This window comes from Physcomitrium patens, chromosome 11 (assembly GCF_059467195.1).
Source record: "Physcomitrium patens ecotype Gransden chromosome 11, ASM5946719v1, whole genome shotgun sequence".
NCBI classification, from domain to species: domain Eukaryota; kingdom Viridiplantae; phylum Streptophyta; class Bryopsida; order Funariales; family Funariaceae; genus Physcomitrium; species Physcomitrium patens.
Window position 1 is genome coordinate 409,643 of NC_143420.1, and position 26,278 is coordinate 435,920.

General features: G+C 37.8%; 4 protein-coding genes across 13 annotated transcripts; 1 reads left to right on the forward strand and 3 right to left on the reverse strand.

Annotated features, from left to right (window-relative positions):
- Positions 1 to 2,910: 2,910 nt before the first annotated feature.
- LOC112289127 (uncharacterized) lies at positions 2,911 to 5,644 on the forward strand. Its single transcript, XM_024534077.3, has 6 exons — positions 2,911 to 3,166; positions 3,284 to 3,379; positions 3,500 to 3,664; positions 3,852 to 4,060; positions 4,487 to 4,765; positions 4,965 to 5,644. The coding sequence occupies exons 1-6, from the start codon at positions 2,992 to 2,994 to the stop codon at positions 5,334 to 5,336; spliced, it is 1,296 nt and encodes a 431-aa protein (XP_024389845.1). The 5' UTR covers positions 2,911 to 2,991; the 3' UTR covers positions 5,337 to 5,644.
- Positions 5,645 to 8,076: 2,432 nt separating this feature from the next.
- On the reverse strand, positions 8,077 to 9,175 carry LOC149988075 (uncharacterized). Its single transcript, XM_090254008.1, has 3 exons — positions 8,980 to 9,175; positions 8,307 to 8,589; positions 8,077 to 8,172 (listed from the first exon to the last, which is right to left on the reverse strand). The coding sequence occupies exons 1-3, from the start codon at positions 9,030 to 9,032 to the stop codon at positions 8,101 to 8,103; spliced, it is 408 nt and encodes a 135-aa protein (XP_090110134.1). The 5' UTR covers positions 9,033 to 9,175; the 3' UTR covers positions 8,077 to 8,100.
- Positions 9,176 to 14,745: 5,570 nt separating this feature from the next.
- Positions 14,746 to 19,377, reverse strand: LOC112288243 (serine/threonine-protein phosphatase PP1 isozyme 1). 3 transcript variants are annotated; one of them, XM_090254006.1, is made up of 6 exons: positions 18,974 to 19,368; positions 17,803 to 17,958; positions 16,932 to 17,206; positions 15,948 to 16,507; positions 15,444 to 15,665; positions 14,746 to 15,254 (listed from the first exon to the last, which is right to left on the reverse strand). In XM_090254006.1, the coding sequence occupies exons 3-6, from the start codon at positions 17,107 to 17,109 to the stop codon at positions 15,249 to 15,251; spliced, it is 966 nt and encodes a 321-aa protein (XP_090110132.1). In that variant the 5' UTR covers positions 17,110 to 17,206; positions 17,803 to 17,958; positions 18,974 to 19,368; the 3' UTR covers positions 14,746 to 15,248. The 3 variants fall into 3 exon arrangements, with proteins under 3 accessions (XP_090110132.1, XP_090110133.1, XP_024388010.1); XM_090254007.1 differs by having other exon boundaries at positions 17,810 to 17,958; positions 18,974 to 19,323; XM_024532242.3 differs by lacking the exon at positions 17,803 to 17,958 and having other exon boundaries at positions 18,974 to 19,377.
- Positions 19,378 to 20,355: 978 nt separating this feature from the next.
- LOC112288242 (uncharacterized) lies at positions 20,356 to 24,771 on the reverse strand. 8 transcript variants are annotated; one of them, XR_016505339.1, is made up of 11 exons: positions 24,563 to 24,701; positions 23,295 to 24,246; positions 22,878 to 23,168; positions 22,695 to 22,757; positions 22,394 to 22,553; positions 22,167 to 22,225; positions 21,914 to 22,077; positions 21,675 to 21,772; positions 21,440 to 21,564; positions 20,927 to 21,295; positions 20,356 to 20,668 (listed from the first exon to the last, which is right to left on the reverse strand). XR_016505339.1 is itself a non-coding variant. In XM_090254005.1 (10 exons), the coding sequence occupies exons 2-10, from the start codon at positions 23,673 to 23,675 to the stop codon at positions 21,131 to 21,133; spliced, it is 1,506 nt and encodes a 501-aa protein (XP_090110131.1). In that variant the 5' UTR covers positions 23,676 to 24,246; positions 24,563 to 24,700; the 3' UTR covers positions 20,356 to 21,130. The 8 variants fall into 8 exon arrangements, 3 of the variants coding, with proteins under 3 accessions (XP_090110131.1, XP_024388007.1, XP_024388005.1); XR_016505338.1 differs by having other exon boundaries at positions 23,295 to 24,771; XR_016505337.1 differs by having other exon boundaries at positions 20,356 to 20,779; positions 23,295 to 24,771.
- Between the last annotated feature and the right edge of the window lie 1,507 nt (positions 24,772 to 26,278).

Below are 26,278 nucleotides of genomic sequence, written 5' to 3' on the forward strand. Positions count from 1 at the left end.
AAAAAATGTCAATCTTTACTTATTCGTTATTATTTAGGTGAACATCATTGAATCTTGTAATGTAGTATTTGAATGTGGGACAAACTTAATATTGCAACCATGAAATCCTTTAGCTCAAGAGTTTTCTAAGGATGTGTGGTACCATCCTCTTGCAAGAGATCATGATTTGAAGAAACTATCAAACTCTAGCATCATCAATCACACAAAATCTAGCACATCAAATCCTAATAAACTAGCTTGAGTTGAACTTATGCACAAAATAAATAGGATATTGATATTTATATATAATCAATATTTAAATATATATATATATATATATATATATATATATCAACCTTTAAATAAATATATATATATATATATCAACCTTTAAAACAACAATAATTGCTTGTTATGTAGCTTCTACCTTCATATAGTTGGATCCACTATCTTTTAAATTTGAAGATGGTTCAATTGTTATTTCAAATTGTTTCAATGAAGGACATAATGTTGTGTACAATTGGATACTTAGAAGCTATGACATGGACAAAAAGCATTAATAACTAGGCAAAAACATTGTTTGAAGATTCTTAGATTATATCAATAATTCAATTGCATGACAATCCTATTGGTCTTTTGTTTTTGTTTACAAAAAAAAAAAAAAAAACAAAAAAAAAAAAAATCTGATTTTGATAGTCTTAGTTTTTTCCTTATTTTCAAATTGCAATATTAATGATAATAATAGTAAAGTATAATTGTAACCAACATAATTATAAAATTTGGAACTTAAAGATCATCATTCATTGATATCAATATCAACACTATCCCATTGATCTAGTAGCTCCTCAACGAGATTTGAGGTTGTGATCTCATCTTTTGTGGTCCTAATCTAAATTCAAGGTGGAGAACAAGGAATTTACCAAGTGAACTATAGAATTTTAGCATCTAAAAAGAATATTATTTTTTTTATAAAGGACTTACTTTTACTAATCTTTGTTCCAAACCACTTGTTTCTGATACATTCTTGTTTTAGGCATTTCTATTGATGACATTTTTCTTCTCCAAATCAATTTCTATACCATTAAAAGTCTGTTCTATAATTTGCATCTTCTTGTTTTTATTAAGAGCTAAAGGTGGATTTTTCTCTATCTTCAAAGATACAACATTATCAACTATAGTATAGCTTAAAATTGATTATACTCTATTATTTTCTTTTTAAAAATTAAAACTATTTCAATATTGAGAACAGTGAGATCAAAACTTGAAATACCTCAATAAATGATCCTTAAAAGAAGAAAAACTGAATCTTAAAAAAATTAAATGTATAATCAAATTAATATAAAATCTAATCAAAAACAAAAATATTTTTTATTCGATTAAATAACTCACCTACATTGATTGTTGTAACCTCAAAAATGTCTACTTTTGTCTTTTGCTATTGCTACTTTTAATGCTTTTGTTTGTATTTTTCTATAATTACTTGCTTTCAATGTCTACTTTCTTCTTTGATCCTTTTTGGATTCTCTTCTTGTTGAGTAGCCAACTACAACTCAATGCACTCTTGGTACTCTTCTTCATCTTTATTTCCATTGTAAAAATTTAAGACACAAAAAGGAGTCATATAAGGAATTATCAACTATTGACAAATTTTCTTAACTTCACATGTGAATAAATATAGTCTAGAATAAAGAACAATCCAGTTGCAATTCAAAATTTTTACCTTATGAATTGATACTCAAGGGCCAAAAAAAAGAAAACTTTGTGTCTCTAAATATTTGAGCAATATTCATAGCATTCATAAGCATTTAGCTTATCTAGAGGAATGAGAACCTTTTATGCAGCGATATAGGCAATGGGTCCAAAATCAATCAATAGCAATTGCAAAGGCATGATGTTGAGCTCTTGAATCAAATACAATAGCTCCATTAATCATTACCTTCTAGTCCCTCTTTTCAAAAAGACCTACTCGCATGTGCACTTTCGTTGCAATATTGCCTTAATCATAAACCTATGTAGTTGCCGCACTCAGATATCTTCTTGGGGTTTCTACATGCAATTGAAGTATGAAAAAAAACAAAACAAAACAAGTACAAAAATGTAGGAAATAAATGCAAAAATCCTTGGAGGTTTCTTTAAAAACATATCAAAAATTTCAAGTTTGGATTCTTCAAGGATGGGAGACCAAGGAGGAGGCTTTGGCATAGAGACAGTTTTCAACATCCCAACAACTCCAACAATGTCAAGTTCTTTACATTCTCAAAGTTTTCTAAGTTCCTTCTCAACACCCAATCAGATTGTATTTTTGTCTCTTTATCTTATACTTATGTCGTCTTATATATATATATATATATAATTTAAAAATAGAGTTGAAATTCATATACAAGTATGCATATATTAAAAAGTGGTACAAGATCAATGAATTCAAAATAAATATTGTCAATATAGTTGTTATTCATTATAAGAAATATCCACAATATTTTTTACGTTGAAAAATAATAAAATTAAAAAATATTTATTTATTAATACATATTTAATATTTGAGGAATTATGGTTTTGTTAGAAATATATATATATATATATATATATTATAAAATAAGGTATTGAGATCTACTTAAGTTACATTTTACAATAAAGAGTTGAAATCCTATTGTTCATTTTACATGTGAACAAAGAGTTTGAGTAAACCCTAAATCCCTGAAACTCAATTGCTAATTCGATGACGTTTGTGCACAAATTGTGTAGGTGGACTTGAAATTGCCAAGAGGGGGACATGATAACTGGGTTCACACAGCAGCCAGAAGTCCTCAAACCTAATGAAGTAAAAACGGGTTTCACACGACGGAAAGTGCCCCGGGAGAGCAGCAAGGAAGGCATCGTTAGAAGGAACCCATTTAGAAGGTCGAGGTGCTTTCGGAGGACACACGTTGTTGTTGTTGTGTGGTGTTGGACGTGAAGGTGGGACTTGGGCTGGTAATTGGTTTAGGTGGGCACAAGACATGCTCCTCCTTCGCCATGGATGCTCTCATTCAAGCATACGATGATCGTGACGAGGAGGAAGAGGAGCACGAGAGCTACCATCAGCAGCCTCAGAAACGCCCCAAATTTGTTTCCGCTTCTCCGCTGTCGTTGCCGCCTCCACTTCCTCTTCGTCCTCACTCTCAGCCTCCCCTGCCTCCCACATCTGCAGGTTAGAATATATGTTTTTTTTAATTCCCTTTCACTGTCCCTCCTCCTGGTGAATCTCCTGTTTCAGGACACCCCTGTTCCTCACAGCGCATGAATTCGTCGTTGTTATCCCTTGCAGGCGTCCCGGGAAGATATGTTTCGAAACGTGAACGTGCCGCCATAGCTGCGACAGCCCTCGCACCCAACCCCACCTCTCCCGTCCGCCCACCACTCGGTTCTCTCTCTTTCTCTCGTTCACCCTCTGCGAGATGGCATCATTTGGAATGTCATGCTGTTTCCTCAGTTCTCAATCTGCAGATCTTCTCTAAATGGGTTCCTCTTGTGCAATGACCAGAACTTGCAAGTGTGCTGAATGCAAAGCTGCCTCATCGCATCCAAAGGAAATTGGATCACTCTCTTGGAAATGCTGGGGGTTGCAACAGGTGTCCCCGGGAGCTCGTCACGAAGCTGGAAGGCCACAGCAAAGCTGTCATCGCTGTCCGGTGGTCTCCTACGCATGGTGTGTAATTCAACTGCATCATAGGTTCTTGGATATAAGACAATTGGAACAATGGTAACAACTGCGACATGGTAATTTCGTGCATGAGCATCTGTTTCAACCTCGTAGGGTTTAGGTTGAAGCGTTGATGAGAAAGTGCCTGTCCTGACTTGCTGGAGCCAGTGATGAGCTTTGTAGTGTTGTGCAGGTGCGTTGCTTGCATCAGCTGGGATGGATCACAAAGCTTACGTTTGGAATGTATGGGAAAGTCCAGCTCACCAGATGGGACGTTGTCTCAGCTGCCACACACATGCTCTCAAGGATATTCAATGGTCCTTGGATGGCAATTCAGTCCTCAGCTGTGGCTTTGACCAGACGGCAAGGCTGAGCGATGTTGAGACTGGCGCTCAGACACAAGTTAGTTTCTGTATTGTTGGTGAGGGCCATTGGGTCATTTGGGGTTAAGTTTTGATTTCAGGTTGCACTTGCATTGCTTTTTCTGAACCTCGTGGATTATTAGTCCTGTTTCCCGCCAAACTTAATTGAACAATATCTTTAGTGTTGAGTGCTCTAGGGTTAGGGGAGCAGAATTAAGAGAGAAAATTACTGTTGTACAGATCGGTCAAAGTTGAAAGTAGTCTCTGGTAACATTAATTTGGTCCTTGTGTGATTGATTTGAAATTCTTCAGTATTTTAGTGCGTCGACTAAAAAGCACCGGTTCTCGTAAGTTTTCTGGATTGAGTGTATGTCCTTGCGAATGTTCATGCATTTTTCATCAACTGATTTTCAGTAGAGAAAGATCGGAGGTGTAACGATATTTTATTTGTGGGGAATCGGAGCAGGTATTTTCTGAGAGCCAAGTTGTAAACGTTGTAAGGTTCCATCCATTGGAAGGAAACCTGTTCATCACGGGGGGCTCAAAGGGTTCTGTGAAGCTCTGGGACGTTCGATTAGGAAAATTTGCATGCGAGTACTCCAAAGCTCTTGGTGACGTGATGGACGTTGATTTTAGTCCTGACGGAAGCAGGTTTGTTACAACGTCAGATATTGCCAAACGTAATTCGAGTGACAAATCTCTTTTGGTTTGGAATTTCGCAACACAGATTCCTCTCTCTAATCAGGTGAGTTTGCCACTTTTGTTGGACTTCAAATTTCGAAGCCATTGAGGCTGCTCGATTCTCTCGATAGCTCTGATTATCAGGTGCTTTCAAATCACAACGTTTTCTGATTCCATGTAAATATGAGCCCGCAAGTGCGTGGTCGTGATTTGCTGGTGACTCTTTCACGCCTAGCGCTGATGAATTTAATCGGATTTCGCAGGTCTATTTGGAGGCATATACGTGCCCGAGTGCCCGATTCCACCCCTTTGAGCAATGCTTCATTGCACAATCCAATGCTGACTACATAGCAGTATTCTCTGGCCGCGCCCCCTTCAAGGTAAACAAGCACAAACGCTTTCAAGGTCACCAAGTGGCAGGGTATCGAATCCAGTGCAGTTTTAGTTCCGATGGGGAGTGTGTAGTCACAGGATCTGCAGACGGCCACGTATACTTTTACAACTATCGGTCCACTCAGCTCATCAAGAAGATTGCTGCACATCAAGGGGTTTGCAGTGATGCTGTGTATCACCCGAGCCTTCCATCCGTTGTTGCTACTTGTGGGTGGGATGGTATCGTCTCCGTCTTTGAATAATGTTGGCAGACTGAGTTTTTGATGCTTTGGGTCGAATGATATGTCTCCACTGCCCAGATGATCGTGTATATGAGTCCAAAATATCGAACTGAGCTTAATCTCAGGTGGGAATAGGTTTGGTGGCAACAATTCATGGTAGAGGTGCTTTGAAGTATTAGTAGCTGATGTTGGAAGGGTAGCTTTACACCTTGTTCCGCGAGACGGAGAACAAAAGAATGACCACCAGCTTTCAAGATAGAGTATTATAAATCTGTCACATAAAATGTACACCATGAATAAGGAGCTGTAAAATTGCATTTCTGTTCGAAGACGGATGTAAACAGTAGTTTGTTGCTTACATTGTTCTCGAAATGAGTTTATGTTCAGCAGTGTATTTTAATTTTTTTTTATTGAACTTCCAATTTAATTATCATCTTTCAGTTAACAATTAAGAACCAAGTTTATCAGAAGTGGAATCATTTAATGACCACCATGACCTACGAAGTAAATAATCTTCGATGCTTTCGTACAAAACAAACTTCAGTAATAAATGCTTACCATAATGAAAAATAAACCGAGCAGTAATTTTATGTACTTCTACTTTTATTTTTTTGTGTTATGAGAATGTGTAATTCGGTATTTGTACATTGTACTTACTATTATTAAAACTACAAATTTATGAGAAAAATCACAACAGTTTTTTTTTTTTCATTTTATATCCATGTTGGTTGTATTGGTGATGGTTGGTTGTTTTTGGTTTGCACCAAGGAAAATATTGCGCAAAAACTGTTATTATTTTCACTGTATGCTCTGAAAAAGCAATGAATTCTTGACTAGGATAAATGCACCAATATCTCAATCGAATAAAATTTCGAAAATTACCATGTATATTTATTTCTTTATTTATTAAGTATGACACATTAGAATAGTTTTTTTTTATCTTAATATAATTATGATGATATCATTTCAACCGGGAAAAAAAAAAAAAAAAAAAAAAAATCTGAAATATTTGAACTATGTAACAAATTTCATGGTTGAAACTTGGTTGTATTCAAAACGACAATGAAAATGTAACTTAGACTTTATTATTATTATTAGTGGTACTATTGTAGTAATTGCATTAATTTTAATCAATTATACCGTTTTATGATTATATTGACATAAATTGATGCACTTATCATATACCCAGAATTGTTACTTTTACTTATATACACTGTATTGTTTTAGAATATTAAATTTAAAAAGTAAATGCTTCTTTTTAATGGTGAACATTTGGCAAATTGTAACTATCAAATCCAAAATTAGGCATATCTCAAATTTAAAATATAACACAAACACTTGTAAGTGTAAAGTTAAAATTTTTAAATGTACTTGATAAAACTAAAAAATAGAAAATAATTGAAAGTATTATGCATATTCAGAAGAATTAGGTGTTTAAATGAAAGTAACAAAAATAAAAATAAGAAAGTTGAAAATCAAATGAAAATATTTTAGAATGATGCAATGGAAGTTGTAGGATAGATGCTCATATTTTAAAAATATTCATAATTTCCAATTGTTAAAACTTTGAACCTATAATGATAATACAAGTTTGATTGCTAGGTTACTTACTTTTCAATGTATGTGTAAGGTGTCATAATATCAAAGGTTTTTACAACTTGAACAGAATCTTACATTTGATGCTTGGATTAAATTTACCAAAATTTATCATAATTTTGATTTAAAAAATTGGAAAGACAATTGATTCTCTACCCAACTTTTTACATTATGGTTGTCAAATTTTCATTGTTCTCTTGGTGAAGAGTGTAATATAAAATCATTGTTAACAATCATTTCATAATCTTGTTGAATAATCATATAAAAAATTGGAAATATAAAAAGTCTAATGAAAGAACCTAATTGTAAGGGCCATTAAATATGTCTCTGCATGATCTAATTTTAATGTTCAATTTCTTTATAATTATTTCTAAAGAAGGAATTTTTTTTTGGAACACTACAAATATGTGTAAATACAAAGGAAACCAGTGATTAATAAACTACTTTGTTTTACTTGGATACAACACACCACATATTATTTTAGAAACTTGATTTTCTTCTCAATGGCACAAACACTACTTCAAATAAAGATGCATGACATTTTAAAACTTGTTTCACAAAGTTAACCAAAGATTATTTATTTATTTATTTATTTATCCTACAATATACAAACTCACTTGAAAGCCATGAACCCACGACCATCTACAACCTTTTTCTTTTTCACAATCTCTTACAAATAATTTGAGGATTTAAGACCGATAGAAACTTCATAAGAAACCATTTGAGCTGCAGATCGTAATGCTCCTAAAAAAGCATATTTAGAATTACTGGACCAGCCCGCTGTAATAATACCATAAACGCCTAGAGAAGATATAGCAAATAGATAAAGTATACCTACATTTAAATCTGACAATACCATACCATAATCAAAAGTAGGGGTCGGAGATTTCCCCGCCCTCCGAACCATACGTGACAGTTTCCCGTCATAAAGCTCTCCGCCACTGATTTACTAAAGCATGTCAACAAAAATATATATATATATATATTGACGCGCTTCACGAGGTACTTATTGAATGAGATCGTAGCAGCATTTGAATGTCTGCTATGACCAACCCGTCTTCTCAGAAGAGTTGAAGCGTCGCCGCCTTCACCACATCTGTGGCAAGGAAAGGGCTGCACCCTCTACCATCGAATCATGACTGCCGCCCTTCAGTGCGTACCTAGCTTGGTCGATTTCCCTATCCACTTACTACAGCGGCTCCGCCGACCCTCTCGCTAGAGAGTAGGTCGATCCCGTGATTGCGTCTTCGACTTTTTTCACCTGTTTGTTGAGGTAAGATGTCCGCATAGTATTATTCCCTTACTGAGAATGCCCCCGAAAAAAAAAATCTTTTTTTCCGTCTTCGGCCTCCGTTATACCTACCAAAAGAACCGATTACGGGACCAAGTCCTTACCCGCTGGCTTGGTGAATGCTGTCGTTCAGCAGCTACGTAATTCGGATTCGTCAGCCTCATCAACCCCAACAGTATCTCCCGAGTCATCCTTTGAAGGGTCTCCTGTGACTTGGTTTCCCAGATGCTTTTCCACGCGCATTGCGGCAACGCTACCTCTGGGTGATTTACTCCATTGACGCAGACTGGAGATCGGGCACCAGGATATGCCCCATAGCGACGAAAGCACCTTGCACGGCGCGCGGTATAACAGCCCAAGCAACCAAACTTAACATAAATGTAATTACTGGAGCCATTATAAAAATAAATAAATTAGCACTACTTGGTAAAATAGGTTCTTTTATCATTAATTTCAAACCATCTGCTAAAGGTTGTAACAATCCAAACAATCCCACTACATTAGGACCCTTTCTACGTTGCATAGAAGCCATTACTTTACTTTACTCTCTTGACATTTGATTTTGCTAACACTACCTTTACACATCCTTCACTAAAACAAGATGGACAACATCCTCTAAATAAAGTCCGTAAATAAACAATTTGCAACAGTTTTTGCACTTCAAATCATGTATTATGTATACAAGGATGTTCCTTTATGTTGCATTTAATGGGAAGTATAAGGGAGGGAGCCTTTTCCACACAAACCAAGTGAAAAAAGTTCAACATGAGTAGAGACCCATTCACAATAACCATGTCCCACACATTACGATGGTTGTGTTCAATTGCCATTGTGTAAATGGTGAATCAAATTCAAACCCTAAAGAATAACTGTCATTTAGGGTTTGCAAATGGTGAATCAAAATCAATTGGGGACTTCCCACAAGATGATACAGCAGCTAAATTAAAGAGCTGCTTCCTGTTACATACTTCCAGTAAATCATCATCCTGTTCAAAGCTGAAGAGGTCAAATCAGGTCAATATTGTTCTTTGCTTTGCTCAAAATCAAAACAAATACAATCACACCCACCCACACACACACACACACACATATATATATATATATATATATATATATATAATAATAAGTATTGTTGTAATTGGAGAAAAAAAGGAAAAAAGCAAAAGGTACTATTTTGTAAATTTTAATGTGCTGAATTTTGTGAAGGTGGATTTTACAAGTTAGCAGTATTTGTGAACAGTTGTTTTGTATGAACTGCATTTTATATACAGATTATGGTATACTATGGATATTGGTTTTGATTCTGGTATGTTTTGAAACACACAAGTGTTAAATTTTATAAGAGTTATATATATATATATATACCTTTCCTTTCCTTTCATTTTTTTTTTTTTTTTTTTTTTTTTTTTCTTTTCATTTGGGAATGTAACAACCAAAGTACTTTTCAGGTGTACAATGGTGCAACAACTCATCAATATTATTATCTTGATTTGTTATATCAGCTTTTTGCCAAAAACTTGGTTCATAGACACAATTTTCAAACATTTGGAAGGAATTGCCATTTGCTTTAGTAGGAAAATATTTTGTGTAATCTTCTAAATACCAAGAGTCTTTTATAATATCATAAATTGCAATAATGTTGATATCAATTACTCTAATGCAAATAAGACCATTCCCCCCACTACACTCAAATTGCTTAGATGAATAATCTATTGTTTGAAATACATCATTAAATATGCTTTGAGGCATTTTTGTTAGAAGATGATAGTTCCCACTTGGAATGGGATTGCCTTTATATCCTACCTTAAACTCAATTCCAAATATTAATATTGTGTCGGCTAATATAATACTTCTAGTCACTGCATATAATATAGGCATTGTTGATTGCCATCTAAAGGGTTGTATGACAATAGGACATTGTAAATGGTTTTCTTTGGTCCCAAAAGGATTAAAAGGTAAAGCAAGAGCAAAGTCATCATCTTCAACTATAGAAACATAGTAAATAACTGGATTACATGTTTCAACTAAAACTTGTTGAAGCATTGGTGGACGAGTTGAATGACAAGAATCTAAGATACTTGTTATGGTACTTTCACTTGAACTTTCTTCACACCATAATTTTTTTCTTAGGTTATCACATTCATCCTTAGTTGGAATAATTTTAAGGTTTTTTGGAAGTATAGAATCTCCTATAATTGGTTTAATTGTATTTGGAATTAAAGGATGAGAATTTAATAATTTTTCATCACAATCATTATTTGATTTTTTGATTTTTGAATGGTCGATATTGTAATCTTGGTTATTTAAAGTTGTAGGATTTTCATTTCCATTTAAACCAAAATCTTCTAATTGGAATTCTTCAAAGTGTTCTTCTACCAAAATTCCTCCAAAAAAAACTACTATCCAAGAATCTTTTTTCCAAAACCCTATTCCACTTCGACCATGTTTTGAAGGCATCCATCGTGATATAAATGGTAGCGGTCGAAGCCACCATCCTTTTTCCTTTTTAATGGATTCATATATACAAACTACAAGTTTTTCTTTGTTGAGCTCATCTTCAAATTTGCTTTGGTGATGATGCCCCACCACAACAACTACATAGTCATGACAAAATTCTTCTAATTTTTTATTGTAAAGATCTGATTCAATTTCCTCACTACTTTCAGAGCTGTCATTTGTTGTATTAGTTCTACAAAAAACAACTCTTTTTTGTTTTTTGTTTAAGGGATGAGGTTCGCAAGGAGTCATTATTAAACAAGCATTTTTTTCTTGTAGGATATAATAAGGAATTGGAGATAAAAAATAATATTCCTGTGTAAGTGGGTTTGTGATAAGTATAATGTCTTGTCCTAATGGATATTTTTGCCGATCATAGTCATCTTCTTCATCATGTGTTAATGGAAGGAGCCTTTCATCTAAAGTGGGTTTTGAGTGACAAGGTTGTACACCCCCACAACAAACCAACAATCCACCATCGCCCGCTAAAACCTTTGTGACATGTTTAGGAAGGTAATTCAAAGACGGGAATGCATACCATTTTCTTTTTTCATTGTGATTGTTTGAATATTTTGCGCTTTTGTATGCGGACATTCTAAGAGAACCGTAATCATCGGGTTGGGTATTCATGCACATAATGATTGGGCAAAAACTTTCATACAAACGGTTTTGTTCATTTTCAAATTGAGAAGGCTTCCACTCAGTTAATGTGCAATTCAAGTTGTAATGTACTTGAAAAACAGGTTTTCCACGATCCAACTTGTTCCATATTTGATCAAGAATAGAAAGTGGAGCCATACAAAACACTTCGGCCACTCCACAAGGCATAAGGTGGTTCCATTTTATGGATGAATCCAATGCAATACGCTCAAGATAGTTAAGATCAATTTCACTTAGAGTGTCATTAATGAATAAATTCTTTTTTCTTTTACTTTGTCTTGATGCTCTTTGAGCATTTTCTTTTTCAATGTCTAATAGTTGTATATCATAAGTATCACCTCTCATTATGGTTACAGAATTGAAATATGTGTAAATTGAACAGAAGCACAAAACAAACCTGGAGATTATTCAAGCTAATTGCATGGAGTGAATCTCATAGGAGAAAAAAAAGTAAAAATCTGAAAGAATAGTTGTATAAAAAGAATTCATGCTTTGAAATCATCTAAATCAATAAATTTCATCTTGTATAAAATTAAATCGTTGAGATGTATACCGAAAAAAATATTTTTTCTATGTTGGATTTTCTTTATAGCTTTTAAAATTCTACATTTTCGGTAAATTTTACAAGATACAATGGTTTGTTGTTTTTCAAAAAAAAATAAATATATGTAATTTTCCAAGAATGATAAATTACCAGAGGTTAGTCTGTCTTAGGATAAAGATTAAATTCATTAAATTTGCAATGATAAATTCATCTTAAAATAAAATATTATCATTTTATTCATAAAAATAATTTACCGATTTATTTATCTGTTTATTTATTATGAGTTTCATACCAAGTTTATGAATATGTTACTTTGGATTTGAGAGTGCATTAAAGGTCACGTGTCTTGAGATTTGTCAAGATGTTTGATGCATTCATTTTATCATAAGACATAACCTTTGAATTCCAGATGTCATTGTGGAACTCTTTGAGACTTGTTTATAGATTACAGATATCAGTGCAGCTTTAAACAGCTCTAATTTAAAAAAATAATTTAGTATTTGGGTAATTCTTTTATGCATACACTCACTCATAAATTTTTATAATTATAAAATTAAAGCTCATGTAATTCTTGACACCTCATAATATTTACTTATTTTAAAATTTCCTGGTTTGTTTTATCTTCGAATGTTTTATTGATTATGTTCCATGACTATGTAAATTTTGTTCTTAATTACACATTTCAAATTATATCCACGGATCCTTTATTTCTAGTTTATATTTTCTTTAATACCCATTTCTTTAAAGACATAAATCATGAATGAAAAGAATAAAATAAAACAACCTTTTGTAACCAAATTTTGACAGTCTTTTCTGAGATGATTTGGTTCTCAGTAAATTAGAGTATATAGGGACTACTGTTACCTATTTACGACATAAAATATCTCAAGTTTGACTGAGATATAGATTTGATTGCAAAAGAAACACAGTAGTTCAAATTTTTAATTATAATTTTATCATTTTAGTAACTATTTATGTATTTTTGACAATGGTATCATTTGAATGGATGATTAGTGTAAATTAGCAATTATTTTTGTTTTTAGATTAATATGTGATTCAGGATTTGATTTCCTGTTTTGAATACAATGCAAAACTGATTGATTCTCACTTTTAGAAATTTAGAATTAACAAAAAAAATTAACACGTTATAGTTTTAATTATCTCAAAATAAAAGAAAAGCAAAAAGCAAAAAAAAAAAGAAAAAAAAAAGAAGCAAAAACAAAAACAAAAAAAACAAATTATCAATTTCTATTATATTAAAATTTTCAAATTTGAAAATATTATTTATTTTTGATACTCCATTTTAATTATTTTTTTAAGACAATAATATTGAGTATGCTTTTTTTCTTCCAAGGCTTTAAACCAGTTTTAAATGTAAAAACTTTCAATGCTGAGTGAATATCCCAGTAGAAAATTATGAGGAAACACGTTTATTAGATTCTTCAATTTCATGTGATCTTATTTTTACACTTCAATATCTAAAACATCTTTTACATCCTTCAAAATCTGTCCATAAAGCATTGAATACAGTCTCTAAATTAAAATCATACAAAAAAGGGGAGGTTATATATATATATATATATATACAAATCTAATCTCAGAATACACTTTAAGATTTTGTAAGACTACTATTATATCAATGTTTAGTATAAAAATCTTATGCATATTAAACACTTCTATTGATTGTAATAATATTAAATCAGAATTCAAAATGTCATTAATTTCTATTATCTTAATATTTACCATAATTACCACCTAGTACTTCTATTAAAACAAGTCTAAACATTTAAAGTTTTCTCTTTTAGATCTAAACCCACATATACTCAACAATCATGAATAGTCAATGTTTACTACTACAAAATCTACATATGTCTACAATCTAATGTATTTGTTATTTTAATTTTTTTCCCATGTTATAACATAAATATGTAACATCTAATGTATATATTTTAATTCTCACCTTATCCATTTCCACCAACTTCATTCTCAATATAATCTTTACAATCCAACAAATCTTAACCATATCCATCTTACTCCCTTATTATCTTAAATATTCATTCAACATACTCTTGCTATTACCATAATCCTCAACACTAATGAACTATCCTCTAATTGTCTTCTTAAAAGAACCTTGCATTAAGTGTTTTTGTTTCATCTTATCCAATTAATTATTCTCATACTCAACTCATTTTTCTGTCAATCAATTATTAAATATTTATTTATTCAATTTGACCTCAATTAAACAATGTAAATATTTTACAATTGTGTGTTTCGTATTAATGAGTATTCATCAATAATTTACACAGTAATATACACAAAATAATATAAAACATAGCATAAATGTACAACTATAATTTAACTATTAAACAATCTAAATCACAACATATTGGAAATCAACCAAGAAAAAACCTAAGGTAGATCATGGATGTCAAACAAGTTGTGAGGAGAGACGAAACATTTTGTTGGAATTCACCGTTCTCTACCCTAATCTATAAAAGGTCCAAACATGAATCATCAAATACGATACGTTAGAGGAGCATCCCTTGATCTGACAATTGGAAATTTGGACAACCCTTTGAAAAAAACATTCCAAAGGCCGAAAAACAGCAACTTAAATGGAGAGCTTACCACGAGGCAGTCCACTGGAAGGAATACGTAGAAACAAAAGTTAAAATAATGGGCATTACCAAATAATAGTGCTGCTTCCAGAAAAAGAACCACATATAAGTAAACCACAAACAAGTAAAAACGTTCAGGACTCGATAAGCAAAATTAGATTATCAGATACACACAGTAATCAACGACAGTATAGTAACTCCAATCAAGTAGAATGCAAGTTGCAATACAAGTAACAGCGGAAAGTATAACTAAAGTGAATATGAGGTGAAGTGAGTTGAACTGGGTGCTCTCGTTCCCTAATGTACATTAATTAAGATAGGCATAACTACTCTGCTGCAGACCACCACCTAGACATTTCACACCCAACCGTCCTCAATCTCCTCCAAGCAAACCTCTTGCATACGCAAGTGTGCAGAATTAGGATATGTGTACCACCGCACTCCCAAAGATACTACTCCATTTTCCAAAATAACTATTGCTAATATGTGAATGCATTGTATGCATGCATATGAGTATGTGTCTATGAGGTCATGCTCAACTTTCTGCTGGACACAAACTCCAGCTACGCGACGAACCATTTCGGTTTCCCACTTGGTAAAGCTGTTCCAAAGAGCAGATCCGCTCAGTCGCTGTAATCCCTCAACAGAGCCTCAGGAAGATAAGGCATCAGTTTCAAAGGTGCTCACTATAGGTATTTAATTTCCAAGCTCACGAGCACCATTTCGCATTATCCCTGGAAGCCCCCAACAGAAACACAAATCTCAGAACCGTACTCGAAGTCAATGAATGCACAACCACTGGCATTCGTACTACGTACATGTAAACCATGCACATGAGCACAAGACGTTGGTTTTAGCATCCTGAAAGAAGTAACTACTATTGAATCAGTCAAGTAACTTCTCAAGGTTCAAAATCTGCTAACCTTAGCCCCACGAGGTGGTGTTCCAGGTCGAGAACCATTGCTGCCATATGCAACAAATTTTTGTTTCTTTTCTGCTGGTTTAAGGATTTGAAACGAGCACAAGAGAGAATCATCTACACTCATCATTGCACCCGCATTATCAAATTCACCACAATAATTTGGTGCAGAGAAGATAGTGACCAGTTGGCGCTTAGCGAAAAACTCGTAACCATCCTCCACAACCTGTGCATGGGACATCCCGCACAGATCAGCATTATGTACAAAGAATCTAACCTACAGCAGCTGAAGAGATCTACCAACAGCATGAAAAGACAACTGGTCAAACTAAGTCTGTACGAATTCAAGACTCTAAAAGCAACTCCACACATGCAACTTTCTGAACTCATGAATGCAACACACCAACTTCAAAGTTAAGTGCAACAAAGTGCAAAAATAAATCACATCCTCCGAAATGTTGAAATAGAAATTTAAAGGCTACCAGATTTAAAGAATGCATCACAGTACTTGATGGGCTCGACAGATGAGATCCAAGTCATGTTTTTGTAAGAACTCTGAGACTGTGTCTGGACCAAATGTAAAAGAGACACCTCGGTCATTGTCTCCCCATCTAGCCACATCTTTATCAGGGTCCGCCCATAGAAGGTCACACAACAAGCCTGAATCAGGAACATCTGTAGGGCGTGCTATCTTCTTAATCTGGTCCAAGTTCTTAAGTTCTGGAGAAAGGCCTCCATGCATGCAAAGAATTTTCTCATCAATCAAGGCAGCCACGGGCAGGCAGTTGAAACAATCCGTGAACGTCTTCCACAGCCGTACGTTAAAACGACGTTTACATTCATCGAAGAAGCCGTAAATTCGGTTGATTGATGCACATTCATGGTTACCTCTTAACAAAAAGAAATTCTCTGGGTATTTGATTTTATATGCCAAGAGGAGACAGATGGTTTCTAGACTCTGTTTTCCTCTGTCAACATAGTCTCCTAAGAACAAGTAATTTGCATCAGGTGGAAAGCCACCATATTCAAACAACCTCAAAAGGTCAGAGTATTGACCATGGATATCACCTGCAGCATAAGAACGGCGCTTATCAGCCAATACTTCGAGGAACAGCATGAAACACAAAACGACCAGGAGCTTCTCAAAGAGACTAGATTCGTCGCAGCCAATTAATAAATTCAGCAATTGCTTTGCAATATGCTCATCAACTTACCTCATACATACGATTATAAACAGGAAATTATCTATTCTCTGAGTATTCTAATGTTTTGTAATTTGAGATATTGTGAGGAATCAAGCCAGAGTGATATAATCTTCTTGTCATATGTAAGACCAGTATTCTCTTGATGTCATGCGTGAGACTGGTATATTGTTCCTATGCCTTAACTGCGTAAGCAAGAAAATGCGTACGAAGAACATCTATATTCAACTATCATGTTCACCGGTGTCTGCATGCTACAAAATGAACTCAGTGTAGGTTGAGGGGCGTACCACAGATCTTAATTGGGGCCTCCAGCTCAAGCAGATTAGGCTGGGACAAAAATATGTCCTTGGATGCAACGCAAAGCTGGCGAATTTCAGCCTCTGAAAGCTGCACTTGCTTGCCCGGCCGCTCCGTCCGCACATCGAGCAGTCGCCCTATAATGTCATTTAATACCGCGCTATCCATCCCCCCTCTCTATCACTTCTCCCAAATTTTAAAGACCTCGCCTTCTCCGCATTCACCTTAGGTAGACTAATTCGGGCAGACACTACTGGACCAGACTCTGCACGACAAAGATGGATAATCGTTAAAAAAACCAACCATTCAGGCACATTAAGGCCTACTACATCCCAGGAACACACATTGAAAAAGCAACAACTTGTCTACCAGAAGCGACGGTGAAGAATATACAAGTGGGAGAACGTTTGTTAATACCTGCACTACGCACAGAGATTCGACTGCCTATTCTACGTGATAAAACCACGATACATTTACAACGACATGGAGGTCGCATGAGCCTTCCTGAACTAGACGACATTACAATAACCAACGAATAATATTAAGAATTGGGCGATATAGGGTGCGTACAACACGACAGACGCATTGGAATTAGATCACTCTACATTCTGATAATCGATCGAAACTAAAAGAGAACAGGTTTGAAATGACAATCGACGAATGGTAGCTACATTTATGTGCGGCACGATGTTAGGATTTGACATAAATAAAACTTCTAAAAACCAATCAGAATAAAAGATCCCAATGGTCAACGCGTATTTCATTTCTATAAAACCTCTACAGAAATACACAAATGCATGAGAAGAAAGAAAACTTAAATAACTCCGCAGGTCAAGTTTTATCATGACTAATAGGTTGTACCCTTTACATTATGAGCCCATTCAACCATCTTTCGCGAAGATGATGATGTCATGTGAATTATGCTTGAAAAGACCTATGGGAAAGAGGTAGGCGGGAAAGAAGTCCAAGGATGTTACAGCCGCCAACAGTAGGGATGTCTCCAAAACCCGGCCGCCACTAGAGACAAGTGAATGTTGAGGAGTGGTTAGAATGGAAGACAACGTGGAAATCCCAGCATAACTTTGGAGGATAGGAATACAGAAGTCAGGGTGGCATCAGACCCAGTGAAGTAAAGAACAGGCTTGCAGCGGGAACAGCTTCGCAAAAGCGTCAGGCAATTCGAGTTCAAAAGTCGGGAAATTATAATGGTAGTTTTTTACATGGAAAATTGGAGGTTGTCGGACACAGTTCAAATGCCGAGCAACAGTGCCCACCCATTAAGACGTCCTCAAAAACAAAAACAAGAACAACAAAAAAAAATAAAGAAAAAAAATAAAAGAAAAAAAAAGGGATCATAACAATGGCACAACTGTGTGATTTTTTTTAAAAATAAATTCAGAATTACAACATATCCCACTCAAGGATAGGAGCACCCAACACAACTAACTACTGACTTAAACTCAAGCACAGTGGAGAAACTTTCATAAACTGCATGTACTCATCGAAGTTCACATGACGAAACACCGCTGAGCGGAGTCCGCAGAGAATAAAATTTTTAGAACAATTAAAAGAACAAAAACAAAAAAGTGCTCTAGAGCTTCGCATCCCTATTTATTGCGATACTGATGCTAAACCACAGATTCAACTTTACGCGTTTCTCAATATCGCTACCATAAGAATTATACTCGGTCCCATGGTTAGACTAAAAGATCGTGAGCGCATCCACACCTGCAACACACGAAGCGAAAAACCGAAACTAAAGAAAAAATAACTACCCACAGTCCTTCCAGCCAACCACCACACAAGTACCCCTAATCCTCACGACCCTGTGCAAATTCCCTGCTTCAAAACCACTTCAGGCTCCTATGGTCGCCAACGAAGAATGTTGATCTCAACAACGGCCACAGCGGCAGCGCGCGAAAAACGCCATCCAAAATCTAGAACACAGCCACGCGACGACCTCGACATGAGCCCCGTGGGGGCTTGTACACACACGAACAGGGAAAACAGTCGGTGCAGGAAAAAAACTTACGACGTGGTAGGGTAGACGGCGAGAGAGAGACGGCAGAGGGGCAATTGAAGTGCGGTAGAAGTGGGAAGTAGAAGAGAGGAATGAATGAATGAATGAGAAGACGAAGAAGAAGAGCGCGGAAGAGGAGGGGGTGGCCGTGGAAGCAAGCAAGGACGGAAGCCAAGCAGAGGCGAGGGGGAGGGTTTTGTTGTTGCTGCTGTTGCTGTTGCTGTTGTTGTCGTTGTTGTTGTTGCTGTTGCTCCCCGACCAGGATTGATTTGCATGCATCGGCGATGTCGAGATCGCCACTGCATCACAAATGAGAAGACACACAAATCCCTCCCCAAATCCCTCCCTCCTCCGCTGCAGCAGAGCAGCCCTTCGATCCTCCCCCTCCCTTGTCTACTACTCCCACTACTCCCACTACTCCCGTCCCTCCCTCCCTCCCCAATATCGCCGCCCCTCGTACATCCCTCGTGCTGTTCCTCCTCGGGACATGTGCCCCCACCACGTGGTAATCCGACGTGGACTTTGTTGAACCCCCCCTCCCCCCCTTCATCTGGTGGTGCGAGAGACTTGGCACCCCCCCCTCATCAATCTATGTCTCTGTCTCTCTCCAAGGCACGGCTTTGACTGACTGACTCCCGTGAGCGTTGATGCTGGTCCTGCTGATCCATGACCGTGGTGGGTGGTGGGTGAGGGGTGGTGTTTCCTCCTTACTACTTACTACTCACTCAATTCAACTCAACTCACTCACACACTAACTCTCCCTATTGCTGCTGCTTTTTCATACTCTCTCTGTTGGACATGGCTTTCTTTCTACCCTTCTTTCCTGTTGCTTTGTGAGAATACGTTACAAACTCTTTTTTTTATCACTTTATATGTGTTTTTGGATCCAGGACCTTTGGATATGGTTAATAACTATTGGGATCATTTTGTTATTATTATTATTATTATTGAATTAAATATCACAAGATTCTTCGTAATTGATTCATAAGATGCTTCATTTTTTCATATTTACTCATCAAAATTTAAATTCAAAATTTGATATCCTATTGTGTTGCTAAAAATAAATACTGTTCCATATCAAGGACTTTACAACAAATCTTATGAGATTGTTACAAGATTTTTCAAATTGTATTATTGAGGTAAGTCTAATAAGAGGAGACTGTAAATAGAATTCGATATTAATTTTAAAATTCAATAAATCTCCCAAAAATAATCTCTGGATATTTGAATACTTTTTCATATCTAAAAATCTCGTCATTGATTTTTAATTTTTTTTAAATCAAAATTCCAACAACAAAAATTCTCACTCAAGGTTACATTTGCAATCACTAATCATTGTAAAAACATATATCCATTTCTGAGTGCAGTCCTCTTCCATGTAGTTCCATAAAAAATTAAAAAATTAAACAAGCTTTATTCCAATCAGAGCAAAACTAGAAACGACACAATGAAAAGAATGTGGCAGAAAATGCTACAGAAATAGTAGGAAATGGACCAGGGCTGCATGCGGGGCTGCTGCTCCGCACTCCCATGTTGTTGTTGTTGTTTGTGGCTGCTTCATTTTGCGCTGCTGCTGCTGCCACTACAACTGCCTCTTGAGTTGCAGTTGACACGTTGCTGCTGCGTCTGTCTCCTCCTCCCAGCATGCATCTCTCATGCTATACTATGCCATGCCACTCCAGGGAAGCAGCAGCAGCTGGAGGGCCCCTGATCGGCAGACCCCAGAGTGTGGATGAGCATCAACTGACCCAGTTTTCCAATGCTTGTGTAACTAGCAATTAGTGAACTTAGGTCTTGGCCGGCCATCACAGGGATGATCTGTACATATCCTAGACACCGATCTTAATCTTGCTGAAATCTGCGCAGTTTCTTCCTTCGATGCAATTAAGACGAAGAGGCAAGTTAGCAAATCTGTCTCGTTGGGCGAAAATGAAATGTTCTCTAAAAGGAGCACAGTAAAGGTACCTGTCGGCAGATCCGGCTACCACAGATTTGCTTCTTGAAGCTGCCAGTTTTCAACCAGCTATTTGGAGAGTTTTACACTCCCAAGAGAGAAATAAGCCGACTGGATCCCCACAGCATTGCACATAGAACCCAGCTGGGAAAGGTGGAGAAGGTCTTGTTCAATTTAAAAGTGAATTACAAAAAGCTATACAAACTGATTCGTCACTACCATGGATCAGGAGGCAGTTCAGAGGAGCCGAACTGGGTGCCTGACGTTCCTAACCAGGCTTGCTCCGCGAGAATTAAGCGTAAGCGCTCTAAAAGACGTTCTAATGCGACATCTTCTTTCATCTTCAGTGGACTTAGTGCAGCTGGTACTGCACTGTTAGCCTGCACATACAACTGACAACTCAAAAACATTGGCCACCACAGAAACATTGATTTAAGGAAACGGTGAAATATAACAACCAAGGCAATGGTTCGCAGAGCAATCAATGTTTGTCTAAAATGTGGGTAGACGTTCTGGTGCTTTACCAAAGAAGTTGAATACGCGTTGAGATACTCAAATGACCGCCCGTACAGCCCAGCATGGAAGAGCAGCATGCCATAATCTCTCAGCTCTTGTTCGTCTACCCCTAGCAATACAAGCCTCTCCGAGGCTGCATGACAAACAAAAAGAACAAGGAGAAGATTCATAAGAATTCAATATCTTAAAAGGATAGTGTTAACGTGAAATTCATCTTCCACAGGAATCTCTTAGTAGCCTCACCAGCAAGAGCCCGGCGAAGATCGCCAAAATTAGTAGATGTCCAAATGCCGCGCTGCAGTCTCAACTGAGCTGAACGTGCTCTAGCTAATTCTGCTCCGCTGGACACAACAGCGCAAATGAACAGCCACGATGAGTGGCAGATACACTCGAAACAAACAATTGCAGCAAGTGTCCATGCTGAGCATGCAACAACTATTTTCTAGAAACACATGACAAGCCACTGTTGAACCAAGACTCACCCACTACTGTGAGGAGCATGAAACAGGCTATCAAAGGCACTGGCAGAGGCAGTCATTCCAATGCCTCGGCTCGCAGCAGTGGCTGCTTGCAAAAACCCACTCCCTTCTCCTATGGTTCCATTTTCTCGCCATGGCCAGTACAACTGCTTCAGAGATCTGAGCACCTGAAACACAAACCAGGACTTCGATGAGTTGAAGTTTTTTAAGAGCTACCAGTGCCAGCACAATCATTTGTCGATGAATTATGGGATACCTCCACCAAAAGCAACTCGGGAGTGAATAGCAGCGTTTGTTCGTCTCCCCTCTTGGTATCTGCAATCGATAGAATGCACTGTCAGAGCCTATCGCTTAACAACATCGTGCAAAATCATGAGCTTCGGGCAAGGGAAAGCAGAGAGTGCGGAATCTAACCCGCAACATTGCTCACTTAGACGATAGAACTCAGACTATCTAAACTCATCCACGCAGGCATCACATTACCATCCTGGGTAGCAACTCGAGGACGCGGAAAATCATTCAGATTAGTTGGGAGCTCCATGTCAACGGAGAAATCAATAACCCCAATCTGCTGCAGTCTCTTAATCAATTCGCTGTAAATCAGGGCGAGCATTACAGGAGTGCCGAGCCGAGTGGTCAACACCTATTCGTTTCAACAACACAATTTCAACAAAAATGAGTTTCAAAGACAGAAGTAGCAAACAAGGACGTCTGGCAATTAGATTTTATCTAGAGTCTCGAGAATATTAATTTGAGACAAAGGTAAGGGCCATAAGAAACTCACCGTATTTAAATAGAACACCCTGGCATCCACGATATTGTGCAAAGACTTGGTCCTTTTGAAACCCTAAACAACACCAGCATTTATCAGTGCGTTTGTCGAGATTGCAGTAACATGTGGATAATTCTCGGCACACAACATAAGTAAAACGGATAGAGAACCAATCATGTAATGTAGATTGCTTACCTGGTATCCGAACAAATACAAGTCCAAAGCCTCAAAAACAGTATACGGATCACTCGCATGCTGACGAGGAAGATAGTGGCCAGCAAATTCTACCGCCATTGCTTGGAGACGATTGAGATAAGCATCTACAGGCAGCGGAACTGGGGAATGAGAGACAAGAGCGTCGTCTTCTGCCGCAATTTCCAGAGCAGCGCGAGCAAGGTCTACAGAGCCTTCTGGCTTGCCGGAGCCAACTTCCTCCGAAGCTGCTCGAAGGTTCGCTATCTCCTCCGCAAAGTTTCTGCGTGCAACCTGCTTTCCAGATATGTTTAACCACGCGAGGCTGCCATTATCATATCAAATTCAAATAGACAATTAGGTCTACACGTTTCCAACATACTGCAACCTATCTTGGTGTCGAGGAAAGAAAAGCTGTACTTGTGCGTGTGAAGTTTCAATGCCCGCCTGATCCATGAGATAATGCAGCCACGACGTTCCTACCGCACCATCACAATCTTTGTCACCTCCTTCGCCAGTGTCCTCATTGAACACCGTACAAAAGCATTTTCCCTTACAATTTGGTGCTTTCTTGGCACAAAATGGAGACGACGACGGAGCACTAGTGTCAGAATGGCGCAACGCTCTGTTCCGCTTCCACCTGCTCATTCCGTCCGCTGAGCTAGGTTTAAGAGTGGTGGCGGCTCCAAAACATGGTAAACACTGAAGACCCTGAGAGTTGATCATTCTGTGCTCTCCATGACCAATGTTCTGCGAAGGGCATGATGACGTGAACTGAAGACTTGGCTGCAAAACAGCCATCCCTGCACCTACTTCTCCCTCTGCGCGCGTCGAATGAATCCCTTGACAACAATCACCCCGCACAGATTCAACAAAAACCCTGAATTCAGCAGAACTTCACGACATTCAGTCCAGCTTAATAGGACGCTTGAACCTGCGGTGTACTGTTTGCTTTCTTAAGTAGTCGCTCCACAAACACTCGTGAAACGTTCGCAGTTCACTTCTCCGTGACCGTCCAAGCCAATTCAATTTTCTATCCTTTTCCGCAACCCATTAGCTGTAACTATATCAATTACGCATATGTGACCCCCAGATTAGTATCAATTCGACTAGAATCCTCCGTGATTTCGTGCCTTCTCTCTCACACTCGTTATTGAACTCAAGTTCACCGGATAAACAAATCACTACGCTCCAAAGTAAGCGGATATGTGATCTGACTACCACTTTCTCTACTCCCACAGGCAGCCTTCATGAAGATTTCTAAATTATAGTCATTGGCTTACGAATTCCTAATTCTGCTAAATGAGGAGCAATAAATTGTGGGCGACCCTTCAAACTCCTGATGATGCGACGTTGCTTCTTGTACCAAAACCTGGAGGATGCATCCATTCACATCTCATTCGTTTTTCTACTTCACAATCTTCTCATTAAATTGTCTCGAAATCAAGACGGAATGTCAAACGACGATAATTCAAACCCTCGCAAACCTCCAACACACACATGGGTCTGTTTCTCTTGTTTCGGAACTAGAAACCCCTCTCTCCTTAACTCGACGCTTGTAACCACAAGCCAATAGAGGATCGGAAAAGCGCGAGGAGGCTGTGGCCAGTCTCGTGATTAAAAATCACATCCTCATTTGGTTTCCTCAGCATCAATTCTTCTCTTTCCAAGAGTGCAGACCTACATACCAGCACAACCCTCCGTTGAATCTTGCTAAAGACGCAGGCTTCATCCTCCAATTCAGATTGGCTTCACGACGGCAACCATTATTCCGAGATTACTTAGAACCCGCGTTGAATCCAGTCGCTCGAAAGTAGGGCTTCAAAACTATGCAAGTGGAATCTCAATAGATTTGGCACCTGGGAGTTATCATTGGACCTGGCGTGGCCACATGACAGGTGAGAGCTGCCGGGATTCACCGCCACAGCCACTAATCCTGGTGGCCAATTTCCACGTGGTCACCTTACGGAGATTCCATTGGACAAGTGGAGGAAGGACAACATCTAATGTTCATCTCATCGAGGATGTGAGGAGTGGTTTCTGTTCACCAGACTCCCCAACAGGCCAATTCTGCACTATGTGGTGGCATGATCGTAAGTGCGGTAGGAAGACTACGAAAATCGAAATTGCCGCCTCGGACTGGGAAGAAATTCAACCGGAACCGGACGAAGATGTGCATCGCTTTCCATAATCAATCCTTTGACTGCTGCTTTCACAGAAAGTTTCAATTCAGGTTTTTGATATTGAGCTCGGCTGATTTCACAGAAACTGTCGGTCCTCGTTCGTTGCTTGCCACTGATGCACCTCCGAGCATTACTTTAGATAAGCAAGTAGATGTTACCAACGTTTTGATGGTTGGCATGCAAGAGTTAGGCTGAGATGGAGTACAGCATCTCATCTGCGACCATCTTGTTCATAGAGGTGACTCAAGTGGTGCCCGCAGTGTACAACAGAATCTGTCAATGGCTAGACATCTTCAGCAGCGCTTCTGACAACTAGAGGTAAAATTTTGACGCCCCAAATCGCGTGGGACCGCACTTGGGGCTCAGAACTTGATTCGCATGTGAAAGTCTGTGAGGAAGGAGCTGTCAGACCCTACAATGCAATCATCACTCTACTTGGAAATGGCGAAGAATTTTATCTTAATCAAACACGAAATCAAGTCTCCTCTTTCTCTCTCTCGCCGTTCTAATATTTCTCTAGGTCGAGCTAACCTTGGCCCTTACCTGAGACTACTCCCCACTGTCCCAGCATTGCTTCCTTCAACGCCTAAAGCTAAGTCGTCATGAAAAGAAGTCCTGCCACCTGTTTCTCCAGACGCCCAATTGCCTTCTCCTGCATCCCAAAGCCCTCTATCTCATAACTTTGGGCACGGTCTCGATCTCGATCCCGTTCTTGGTCTTGTCCGTTTCCTGGACCTAAGACTGATGAAGATCCTCCATAAACATGAGTGGATGAGTTGTGGGCACTTGCTGTTGGTGTCGATGTGGATGCAGACATTGCTGTGGTAGCTGCTGCAGTTCGAGCCTCAGCAACCACTTCAATTCAGAAGTTGAATATTCACTGCAAAACTCATTTCCAAACTAAAAGTGATCAGATAGAGCATTGTAACCAAATCAAAGGCAGAGAGTGTACTTCCAGCGTTAAACAGCATAAGACATTGTTATCTCCATTGGAACAAATTTAAACAATAGAAATGGTTTGCAGCTACAAGGCCAAACTGATGATGACAGGGACGCACAAAATCATCAAACCATACTTGCAGGAAAGTCTCTCGAAATGCTAAGCATATCAGATACCTCTATTCGATTAGGATCTGTCTCATTTGCATGTACCCTGATTTATGTAATGGCTTGTAAATATAGGTAGCTGAGACACACTTGATGTAAAACAAATCTAGCCAC

Bases quoted from the DNA above. Each gene is read 5' to 3' on its own strand.
- LOC112289127 (XM_024534077.3), top strand. From the start codon at position 2,992: ATGGATGCTCTCATTCAAGCATACGATGATCGTGACGAGGAGGAAGAG. The intron at 3,167-3,283 runs GTTAGAATATAT...TATCCCTTGCAG, and splicing joins CCTGCCTCCCACATCTGCAG to GCGTCCCGGGAAGATATGTT. The intron at 4,766-4,964 runs GTGAGTTTGCCA...CGGATTTCGCAG, and splicing joins AGATTCCTCTCTCTAATCAG to GTCTATTTGGAGGCATATAC.
- LOC149988075 (XM_090254008.1), bottom strand. From the start codon at position 9,032: ATGGCAATTGAACACAACCATCGTAATGTGTGGGACATGGTTATTGTG. The intron at 8,590-8,979 runs GTCTCTACTCAT...TAATGGCTCCAG, and splicing joins GACATGGTTATTGTGAATGG to TAATTACATTTATGTTAAGT. The intron at 8,173-8,306 runs GTAAGGACTTGG...CTCAACAAACAG, and splicing joins AGCATTCACCAAGCCAGCGG to GTGAAAAAAGTCGAAGACGC.
- LOC112288243 (XM_024532242.3), bottom strand. From the start codon at position 17,109: ATGGATAGCGCGGTATTAAATGACATTATAGGGCGACTGCTCGATGTG. The intron at 16,508-16,931 runs GTACGCCCCTCA...CTTATGCTGCAG, and splicing joins GGCCCCAATTAAGATCTGTG to GTGATATCCATGGTCAATAC. The intron at 15,666-15,947 runs GTACTGTGATGC...TCCCATGCACAG, and splicing joins TCATCTGTCGAGCCCATCAA to GTTGTGGAGGATGGTTACGA.
- LOC112288242 (XM_024532237.3), bottom strand. From the start codon at position 23,675: ATGGCTGTTTTGCAGCCAAGTCTTCAGTTCACGTCATCATGCCCTTCG. The intron at 22,758-22,877 runs GTAAGCAATCTA...GGTGTTGTTTAG, and splicing joins TGTATTTGTTCGGATACCAG to GGTTTCAAAAGGACCAAGTC. The intron at 22,226-22,393 runs GTAATGTGATGC...TATCGATTGCAG, and splicing joins TCGAGTTGCTACCCAGGATG to ATACCAAGAGGGGAGACGAA.